Raw genomic sequence first — 11,594 nt, forward strand, 5'->3', positions numbered from 1 at the left:
ATACTGCCAAAGTGGGTACAAAGTGGCTTAAGGATAACAAAGTCAATGTTTTCGGAGTGGTCATCACAAAGCCCTGATCTCATTCCTATTGAAAATTTATAAGCAGACCTGAAAAGCACTGTTCCCTCTAAGCTGCGTGTGTGCGCAATTGCGCACTGCTGACACGGTCTCTGCGCACAGAAAATCTGTGCTGCGCACTAAAAAATCAAACCAGAGTTGAAAATAAAATAAACAAACAACAATTCATTCTGCGCTATTTTTCAATGTGAGTCAGTGAGTGTGACCGGGGACGAGCTGCTCGAGCCAATTATGTAATTCACATACATATTTGCGCAGCTTATCAACGTCATTGACAGGCGTCCTCATGCGCCGCTGGCCGTGTCTCAATTCGCCAAATGCACCTTTTGAAGGGACCCTTCGAGGTACTCCTCAAAGTGTGGTTTCGAGCTTCCGGTAGAGAGTGTGTCCTCCTCAGTGTAGCCGCCATCTTGCTGAAGTGGGACAGGCCTAAACCAGGGACCGCACTTCCACCGCTGTCTTTGAACGTACGATACGTACATTACGTACGTTATTTTTAATGATTTATTATTTAATAGAAGAAAAGTCAAGATGTCGTCGTCACAGCCGTTTCTTTTTGTTTAGATTGAATATCAATAGGCAAATATAAGTTTCAAGGTGATTTTTTTTCTCAATTGTAGCTACTTCATAACTTTAACAAAATATACCTTGTGAAAACGTAATAACAGAGACAGAGGTAACAATATCATTTTTACATTCATAGTCTATAAACCAGAGAACACTGATTAGTTGTACATATAGTGGGATATTGCAGTTTAACATTTGGTATTTTGGCCAGTTGCTACACCACTTTAATAACAGTAGAGGGCGCTGTTTCCCTTCTATGCTGTGCCAGTTCTTTTCATATTATTATTATAAGGTATTTTCTAGCATTGCAGCGCTACATCAAACTAGTATCTTGACTTACTAACACTAAGGTAAATGACACGTGCCCACGAGGTGCGCAGACGTATGGAATGTACCGGAACACATGAAGATTTTCTTCTGTCCTTTCTGGAGAGTCTGTTGCTTCATTGTTCACATTACCTGTGTGGAACTTATTAAACCTTCTGACTTTATGTTTCAGTCTCTTGGTCTTTGACGCTTACAATAGAAATGAATATTCTTACATTATTCTTATTGCAATAATAATTCCTCATGATAAAAATGTCTTCTTATTGTCTAGCAATAACTGCACATTCCTTTATTCCATGTAACTCCCCTCCTTTTTAATCATCAAACACACGGCCTGTACTTATCTTTATTCAGCTTTAACAGTTTCATGTCACACTGTTTGTAGATGAGGTAAACCAGTACGAACATTTGAATGTGTATTGCAGCGGACTCCAATTTTCTTCTCTTTTTAGCGTAGTTGCGGTGCATGATGGGATATAGAAGTGCGTTGAAGTGTGCATGGATGCACACTTCGGCCATGTCCGATCTCCATGGAAAACGGTGGAAAGGGGAGGGCAGGTTGTGGGCGGCATACAGTAGGGGTGGGTTGAAATGGGACAGCCCTTGTCGTGCCAGAAATTAAGTAACTGCCCTTCGACGCACACTTCAATCGTGATCCTAAGGCCAGTTTGGCGAATTGGGACACATCAGTGTTTTAGCCGATGTGGCCAATGTGGAGTGAAAACTCGCTAATGATGGTAAGTGCTTAACCCCTTAATCTTCCGACGGCTAAGGACGCAATGACAGAAATTGGTCCGAGCGGGACTCGATCCTCCAACCTCTAACCACTGAGCCACTGTTTCAGAATGACTGTCACACTGTACAATCATGTACAGTGTGTTCTTAGTTTCCAGTGTGTGTTTGTTTACATTTTGAAGTGTGTGTGTGTGTGTGTTTTTTTCTACTGTTTGCAGTGTGTGGTTTGTAAATATAGATTTATTTTGACCCATACCACTCGTTTTGAATATATTTTATATACAAATAAACATTATATAATGTGTTTTGATATGTTATGTAAATGTACAGTAATAGAGCAGCTGGGTGTGCAGATACAGATTCCTCTCAGTGTGTATTGGTCATTGAATACTGTCACTAATTTATGAGTTGTAAACATTAAATGATCGTGTCATATACTGTAAAAGAGTTACTGGACTGTCTCCCAGACCACAGTAGGACAATCTCACTCAGTGCACAGCAAAAGCTTCACACAATGGCTTATACTCATAATACAAGTCAGAGCTTTGGAACATTACAGTTGGCTTGGTTTGGTTGGAAGCTCATGTTTTGCCATAGTTAAAATTTAATATTTATACTTCCAATAGCATTAACATACTACACAGGTCATGAGCAAGATTTTTGTAATTTTTATTGTATAATTGGGCTAAAGCACTTAATTAAAAGTCTTATAACAGAAATGTAAATACGGTAATTTGATTCTTTTAATAAACCATTTAACTTGAATGGATGCGATGCAGCATGACTACAGTGTGCACGTCTGATGTTGCTCACAGTGGTCCATGGGACCGCTCAGGGAGTTTGTGTGTTTGCTCAGACTCATGAAAAATTAGAGGGAACATTGCTGAAAAGGCATTTCTGAGTAAGGCGGCCTACAAATTTGGCTCACCTACACCGGTTCTGTCAGGAGGAATGGGACAAAATTTCTGCCAACTATTGTGAGAAGCTTGTGGAAGGAGATCCAAAACATTTGACCCAATTCATACAGTTGGTAGGCAATGCTACCAAATACTATTGAAACGTATGTAAACTTCTAACCTTGAAGAAATTGTTTGAAATAAATTCTTCTCATTATTCTGGCATTTAACAAAAATACATAACTTTGATAATCCTAATTGACCTGATGACCCTGTTTCTAAAACAGGAACAGTTTAGTCTGATTTCATGTCAGACAGTGTCAAAAAACGAGTGACGTTCATTTGGTCTATCCCCGGACCCACCAAGAAATTATTTTTTCTGCTTTGATCCACACATGGAGGGTAAAGTGTCTGGCCCCTCTCCTTCAGTTGCCCCAAGGCAGCTGTGGCCGACAGAAGAGTGAATTGAAGCTACTCTCCAAATTGAATGAGCACTATTTATTAGAACGGTAAATGCAAAAGACAATGTGATGAATATATGAGTAATTATTGTGTATATGAATACGATGAACAATAGATTATAAAAATAAAGTTTTCACCAAGCACATCCCTAATGGAGTAGTGGAGAGACTCAGGGGGCATGACTGTGTGTGTGTGTGTGTGTGTGTGTGTGTGTGTGTGTGTGTGTGTGTGTGTGTGTGTGTTTGTTGTTGTTGTTGTTGTAATCCTCATTCCCCCAGGAGGAGCTAATGTATCCTGTCATAATGGGAAGTAGCTGAAACAAATTCATTGTATAGCTAAACCTTTGTCTATCATTGTATATTTATTGTTTGTATTCTTTTGTATAGAATGAGCTCAATATGTAGTTACTCACGTTGAGGTCGAGGCTGCACAGACTGAGGTTGTCCACATCTCTGCTCTCCTGCTTCCTCTTCTTCTGTAACATCAACACAAAACTAGATTAGCACATACAATTACATTTTCCTTTGCCACAACGATTATGTAGTTTATTGAACACAAAAAGCCATACATTTTTTGCATAAAAAGAAAAAAAAAACATGGTCATCATGTCAATGTTTATTTGTTTACATTTATCATTTTTTTTTTTTTTTTTTAACTTTTATTTAAAAATACATCATGTTTAGTCTTCCACAAATATAAGACTGAACCCAAATAAAAAAATTAAAAACATTTTTCAGTCTACAGCTCATATGTGTGTGTATGTCAGTTTGTGTGTGTGTGTGCGTATTTTTCCAGATGCTAAACAATGGACAAATAAGTACTTCCTGTTTTTACCCTGAAAACAACAGGAAGCTACACGTGGTCAGGTCAGTGAGTTTAATGAGATACTCTGCTAAAACAATTAAAATATCCTTAAATTTAAGTATTTACAATGCCTGTTCTGAAAATGTTTAAAATTGATTTGATGTATTATTTATGTATCAGTGCCCATGAAGAAAAGTTCAGTTCATTCAGCCTCTGCACCCCATGCTTGGGGACCCATATCTAGATCTTGAGCTAGTCTTGGTCAGGACTAACTTAGCTGGAGGATTTGACCTACTGTCCATGTTTGGGAATGATGGGGAAAACCAGTGTGCCTGGAGTAAACCCACTCAGGAAGAATATGGTGAACGTCTCAAAAAGTCTTAAAAGTGTAGTAACTTACTTAGAATAACATTTAAGCCTATAGTCTGTGCTGGCTTTTAATAGGGTAAAGCCAGTGCAATGGGCCATAGAGATAAAAGAGCGAATTGGCCTGTTATTTATTAGACCAAGGATACAAGGTTCTGTAAGTCACAATATTTATGCAATTAATTAAAATGACTCAACATTTCAGCTCCTAAAGGGCTATACAGTGAATCAAATTGTAATCAGTATTACAGATAATGCTCCAATCAATAACACGTGGTAAAAAAAAAACAACAATGCCATATTTCTATATTTTAGTTTTGATTAATATATAGGTATATGTGCCATCCCTGAGTCATCCAGGTATGATCCATGGCAAAAGCAAAAATCAATTCAACAGTTTTGAACAGAAGAAGCCACTTGGATGAGCGGCAGAATGTCTTCATTCTTAAAGTTTTCTCTAGTTGGCAGAGCTGAGTATATAGGTATAATTTTTTGACAACTTGGTCATAGCTGATATGAAAGATCAAGCTATAATTTGTTGGGTTTTTTTGTGTTGTTTTTTCATATAATTCATCATAAGTAACCCTTTAGTCTATGGTGTGCTATATAAAAAGTCACAAAAAATATAGTTAACTTTGTAAAATGCATTTGACCCAGACCCCACAGTGGACCCAGTGAAGAGATAAACATGTGCTTCTATGTGATGGACAGCTTCTTAAACAAAAAACTCAAAGAGACAAAGAGAGGAAACTGATCGAGACCGAGCGGACGTTACATAAGGGCCAAATACAATACAACAATGTTACCATGGAGACAGACCTGGTTTAGTCCTGGTTTGGTTCTGGTTTAGTTCTGATGTAGAATTTGTAGTCTATTAGAGCCATAGGAATAATATTTTCATGAAAACAAGCAGGAGAAGGCTCTCCTCCAGGATAAGAGTCAGGTTTGTTTAGATGCAAGCCTCTTCAGACTCTGAGTATGCATGCTTTTATTATAGGCTATTTTTGGCAAATATGTTATACAGTGGGGCTTTGAGTTGGCTCAGTCCATGTTTAGTCTTGGTTTCTGTACAACTTTAGGATGTATTCACATAGTGCTGGGTTTAGTCCAGTTTAGTTCCAATGTGTATTTGGATTTGGAAGCATGTTGAGCATCAAGATCAAATTTGCTCATGATAGAGAGAATAAGGGGAGGCAGTGATTCAGGTTGGAACAGTGGTTCTGGTTGTGTCCATAGCCAACACACTTCACCCACATTGCCTAGTATGAAAGTGGTGTGTGTGTGTGTGTGTTTGTGTATGTGTGAGTGATCAGTGATGGTAGGAGGGGCCGATGGCACAGATTGGCAGCCATGCTTCCTTCAGTTTCCTCCAGGGCAGCTGTGGCTTATGTAGCTGTGGAGTGATTAAATAATGTCTACAGAATAGCACGTTGAGAGGCTTTGGCAAGTGCATTACTATAAATTATATGTATAAATTTGAGAACCAAAATATAAAAGAGGACTCACCCGCCGGTAGTAGACAAAGAGACAGCAGCCCATTTTTACATCCTAGAGAGCATCAACACCAGCCAGGTCTGAACACGACTAAATCAGAACTAGCCCAAGTCTAACACAGTCCTCCTCCTGAGCTCTGGTGGGTCTCCCTGAACTTGTCTCTAAGTGGACTATAGCTGGACCCACTGACGGGGAGCAAGGCCATTGTTTGAGGCAGTTCCCGTTGGACAAACAGGAAGTGACGGTTGTCGGGGGATACGTAGTGATGTTAATATTAGCATCAACGGGAAAAACATACTGGAGCCAAGTGCAGTTTTACCGACCACCACGAGGGGCTGGCTCCAAAACACCAGTTTCAGAATGATAAAAACTAGGGCCGATAATATTTTAAAACGAAATATTATATCTTTTGAATGAAAAAGTCATCAAACGTTTCTTAGAATAGAAAACTGAAACGATACACTGTATAAAGAATTTGGCTAAATGAGTGTGACGTCATAAGTTACCTATTAGGCAACCAATGGGCCAATCTGGAGCGAAGCTGTCGTCAATTAAACCTGTCGCTAACGCTAGCAGGAGCGACCTCGGGAAAAGAAGGCACTGATTTGTTTGTTATTAATGTTCATATCTTGATTTACGAACACAATAGCAAAATAAAAAACCCAGGATCATGTAGAGCGGGTTAATATGAACATTTTACTACCAAAATGATGAGGTAGGGCGACAGTTTTCTAATGTAAAGTGAATTGGAGCCGAGTCGATGAAGCTGATAGTGCACTCATGATCACTTTTTTATTTGGAACATGCACATTAGCACATTAGGTATGTCCATTTATATATACATACTATGGCTGAAACCCATCAATAGCGCATATCAAAATTGTGAATGAACTTAGACTAAACCTTAATTAGACCCCAACTAGACCAGGACTAAACCAAAGTTAGAACTCAAACCAGGACTAAACCACAGCAAACAGGGTGTGAACACACTCCTTTAAAAAGTGTGAAAAGTATCAAGTACAGTTCAGGAAAAGTAAATATGTTTCCATTTAAATGTATGCATTCTGAAAGTGATTCCATGCAAAATGTGAAATGGGGATCAAGCGTTGGAGAGACATTCAGTAATAAAACTTCCTTCTTACCCCTCTGATAGGCCAGGCTCCTTCAGGCTGCAGTGAAGTCGAGGGCCTTTTCTGCAGCTTCCACCTGGAAAAAACAACATGTTTAAACCACTGGATTGGAACTGGCAATCTATTTCCAAACTCATTCTGCTTTCAGATTGGATAATTGTGAGAACGATTGGCAATCATATCCAATGTTTTTAATTAAATCTCTAACTAAACATTAAATCCACTTTTTTCTGCTATTAAACAATGGTGTTTTAATAGCATTATCTACTATTCCTAGTCATTTTTTGCCAACTTTAGTGCAAACTAAGTAAATTTGCAGCTTTCTGGCCAAAAACGCCAACATTTTAATGTGTGCTGCCTTTTGTGGCCTCTACAATTTCCAGTAGTTGGTAACAACACAAAAGACTGCCCTGATTAGAGCCTAGTGTTTCTGATTACAAACAACTGGCTACAGGGGCATAGTTTAAATGTGGATACCTGTTAGACCAATCACACTGCTCCTCATGCCCCCAGACCCGGCCCCTCCTATCCCCTCACTCTCCCCTTTAGTCCTCCAGATACTGCCCAGTTTAGCATTTAGCATTTAACATGTTGCCTTCTATCTAGGGGACAAGAGATCGGTCATATATAGAAAATTTTAAATCTACATCTTACATACAGTTCCTTTAAGTGGAAATATAAACCTACAGGTGCAGACAGCGAATAGGAATTTAGCCAAACCCATTCATTAATTTGACCCATTCAAACCACACTGTTTCTATTGTACCAGAGAAATGTGGCTCTTCTGGTTTGGCACCTGCACCTTTTATAATTAAACAAAGTAATTATTTCTATTCCCAACTAATGAAAATGTAAAATCTTCTTTAACATGTACTAATTATTTGCTTATTTCATTAACATACATTTTTCAGATACAGTTTTGTCACGCTGAATCAATATTATAAATTAGTAAAAACATTTAGAAGCTATTTTAAGGTTTGGTCATTTTGATCAAGGTTTACTCATTTACAGGTCTTGGTATAAACCAAAATGTAAAAATCTCATATTGCATTAAAGGTGCATTATGTAACTTTTCTGATGGGGAGTATGCAATGTCTTTCTTGTCTCCATGGAGATATTATTGATTTGTTGGTTTGGATAAGATTGTATGTGTTGGATCTCAGTTTGGACTTAGACCTGTTCTGACAATAGACTGTAGACAATAGACCTCTGATAGAAAATTGTCCACGTAAACAAAAGTGTTGTCTCCTTTACGTTGCTGACATCATTTAAAGTTATTAGTTTATGTATCACCTATTCATGTATTTATATGTATATATAAGCGTAAGCTAAGAAAAAAAAAGTTTATGTAAAAAGTTGAACAACATCCAGCAGAGGGTGCACATTTCCACCTGTTGAGGCATTAAAAATAGAAGCAGGTTAAACTGGGCAAAAAAGAATTAGCTCCTAGCAGCAAAGTTGGTTAGGGACAGTTGCATAAAGAACAGAATATAATATATTTTGACAATTTGATGAGACATAGTGTTTTGAGGTCTGGACTAAACCAGGACCAAACCAGGACCAAGTGTTTTGGGTTCTAAAGAGGTGGATATATTACTCAAACATGCATGACTAAAACAAGCTTTTGAGGCCAACAGCATACTTTGGAGCCATACCATAAAACTTAAATGTTAAGAAAGGTGGCATAGTGAATCTTTAAATTAAAATGCTACAAATTTCTACTTTCAAATGATCAATTAACTGCATGCATGTTAAGCAAACTGTTGTATGTTGGTCAAAGGTTATTCTCTTTTTTCCCTGAATGTGTTTTTCTCATTTTTTTCTTGCAGAGTTGAGTTGTAAAAATCAGTTTATTGAAAGCAGACAGTCATGCGTTTCTACTGCTCCCTCTGAGTCATTGCTGCTGCTGCTCCCAAAGACAACCACTCCTATTTTACCATAAACAGTTAAAAACATGTCTCATTTTTACTTTTTTGTCACTAATGTGGTTCATTACCAACACAGGATCAGGGCCAAAATAGGATTTACACTAGCACTAAACCAGGATTTAACCAAGACTAAACGTAGTCCAAAGCAACTCACTTTTCTATAACTTTAACTAGATCTTATCTAGAACTTAACTAAGACCAGTGACCACAACACAGCTAAACTATAGGTCAATTAAACAGGACTAAACTAGTAGGAACACCCCAGAACTAACTCAGGGATAAACTAGGACTTAACCAAGAGTAAACAAGCAATGCTACCCCATCAAAGCAGGACCAAACCAAGTCTAGACATAACCAAGATTAAACTGTCAACAAAGAATTCAGCTACAATTGTTCAGGCTTTACACTAAAAAAAACTTACCTGGATATTTTCGGACAGCTGTCATTTTTCTGCATCTGATTTTAAAGTAATCCACAAAATCATGAAAATATAAACAAAAATAAAAGTCCTTTTGAATGAAGTTGGAGCAGGTTTGATCAGATCCAAAAGACACAGGAGCAGAGATTGTGTGGCAAGGCTGGTCCTGGACAAACAAGTCTTGCCTTCAAAATAAAAGCACAAGACACATAAGAGGACACAGTATTAAAAAGCAGGATCTAAATCAGGACTAAACCAGGCCTAAACCAGGATTAAACCAGGGCAAATCCAGGGCTAAACCAGGATTAAATGTATACAGGTCTAAACCAGAATTACATCAGAACTAAGCCAGGGCTAAATCAGGACTAAATTTATACAGGTCTAAAACAGAACTAAACAAGACCTAAACCAAGGCTAAACCATGACTTAACTAGGACTAATGCAGGACTAAATTTATACAGGTCTAAAACAGAACTAAACAAGACCTAAACCAAGGCTAAACCATGACTTAACTAGGACTAATGCAGGACTAAACAAGAACTAAACTAGAACTAATGCAAGACTAATGCAGGACTAAACCGGAACTAAACTAGAACTAATGCAAGACTAATGCAGGACTAAAACAGGACTAATGAAGGACTAAACCATAACCAAATCAGGACTAAACTAGAACTAAATCAGAACTAAACCAGAGCTAAACCAGGACTAAACCAGGACTAAACCAGGACTAAACCAGGACTAAATCAGAACTAAACCAGAGTTAAATCAGAGCAAAACCAGGACTAAACAAGAACTAAGCCAAGGCTACACCATGACTTAACTAGGACTAATGCAGGACTAAACCAGAACTAAAATAGAACTAATGCGAGACTAATGCAGGACTAAACCAGGACTAATGCAGGACTAAACCATAACCAAATCAGGACTAAACCAGAACTAAATCAGAACTAAACCAAAACTAAACCAAGGCTAAACCAGGACTAAACTAGGACTAAACCAGGACCAAACCAGAACTAAGCCTGAGCTAAACCAGAGCTAAACCAGAGCTAAACCAGCTAAACTAGAACTAAACCAAGACTAAGGAAGAACTAAACCAGAACTAAACCGGATAAACGCATAACTAAAACACAGCTGAACCAGGACTAAACCAAGACTAAACCAGTACTAATGCAGGACTAAACCTGAACTAAACCAAGAGTATACCAGAGCTAATGCAGAACTAAACCAGAACCTAGGCTAATGCAGAAAAGTCACATTAACTTATCGCCAGTTTTCTACCAGCACCATTGTTATCATTTATATATTTTTCTCTGCTTGTATTATGAAGGACTCATTGTATTGTGATCCTATCCTACCTTGCTGTCTGTATTCAAATGTTATATCTAGTTTTCTTTGTGATTTTATTGTGAAGGGTTTCATTACCTTAAGTTTAATGTGTTAGTTTTTGTACCTGCTTTACTTAATAATTAATTACAAAAACATCTTTTGTGTTTTAATTTACTTGATCCCTAATGCTCTTTAGGACTCTCCTCTCATTAAAAAAAAAATAAATTAAACACAATTCTTCCCTTTTAACGCTCTGTCTGCAGTGGTGTTAAAATTCAAACAGACTTGAAAACCTGTCTAGTATTTTCACTGCTTTTTCTCTCAAACCTCTTATCAATCCAACTGATCTTAAATCCTAACTAAAATTTCCCTCAATTCAAACTGAACCCTTTGGAGCATAGAAAAATGTCTGGGCTCTTTGTGAAGCTGAGGCTCTGTAGTTTTGATCTGATACTCTAAATATAAGTGGGAACAGGCTACGCACAGAGGAAAATCACATTTGGATTTTTTTTTTTTTTTTTTTTTTTTTTCGAATTACTTTTTCTATTTAAAGGTTTCAAAGTAGAGGCTGCAGATAAATTACATCTCCATAATCTAGTACAGAAAGAAAGGTTGCTTAAACAATTTATTTTCTGTAATTCAATGGGATTTGTTTCTATAATAAAATGATAATTTTAATTTTAAACTGTAAAATTTACCATTTAGTGTATAAAGATTTGTTGCTTGTACAACACTTAAATGTTTTTAGAAAAAATCATATAAATATATATATTTTTTTCCAATCAATAATAATTTAAGATTTTGGGAGGAATTTTGGATTTAATTCAAATTTTGCAGCAGTTTTAAAATTTTCTGATCAGCAGAGGTAGCTCCTGCAAACAAAACAGCATTATCTGCATATAAATGTATGAAGTGTTCTTTTAAATCGCAACCAATGGATTTAGTACATATAGTAAAAAGTAGCTGGCCCAAAATTTAACCTTGAGGCACTCCTTTCCTTAAAGCTAAATAAATTTGAGATAAACCCATCAGCTACTACTGCCTGGGTTTTGATTAAAAGATC

General features: G+C 37.3%; 1 protein-coding gene across 2 annotated transcripts in view; it reads right to left on the reverse strand.

The window, feature by feature from the left end:
* Positions 1 to 9,357, reverse strand: part of arhgef3 (Rho guanine nucleotide exchange factor (GEF) 3) — a 28,174-nt gene extending 18,817 nt beyond the window's left edge. The window contains exons 1-3 of one of the 2 annotated variants that reach the window (XM_033974376.2): positions 9,209 to 9,357; positions 6,872 to 6,935; positions 3,478 to 3,540 (exon numbers count right to left, since the gene is read on the reverse strand). In XM_033974376.2, coding sequence (XP_033830267.1) covers positions 3,478 to 3,540; positions 6,872 to 6,935; positions 9,209 to 9,243 — 162 coding nt within the window. In that variant the 5' untranslated portion in view covers positions 9,244 to 9,357. Of the gene's footprint in view, positions 1 to 3,477; positions 3,541 to 5,741; positions 5,892 to 6,871; positions 6,936 to 9,208 lie in introns of those variants that run through there. The other variant, XM_033974377.2, reaches the window with a different exon arrangement.
* Between the last annotated feature and the right edge of the window lie 2,237 nt (positions 9,358 to 11,594).

The sequence above is a fragment of the Periophthalmus magnuspinnatus genome, chromosome 10, assembly GCF_009829125.3.
Source record: "Periophthalmus magnuspinnatus isolate fPerMag1 chromosome 10, fPerMag1.2.pri, whole genome shotgun sequence".
In the NCBI taxonomy this organism is placed as follows: Eukaryota; Metazoa; Chordata; class Actinopteri; order Gobiiformes; family Gobiidae; genus Periophthalmus; species Periophthalmus magnuspinnatus.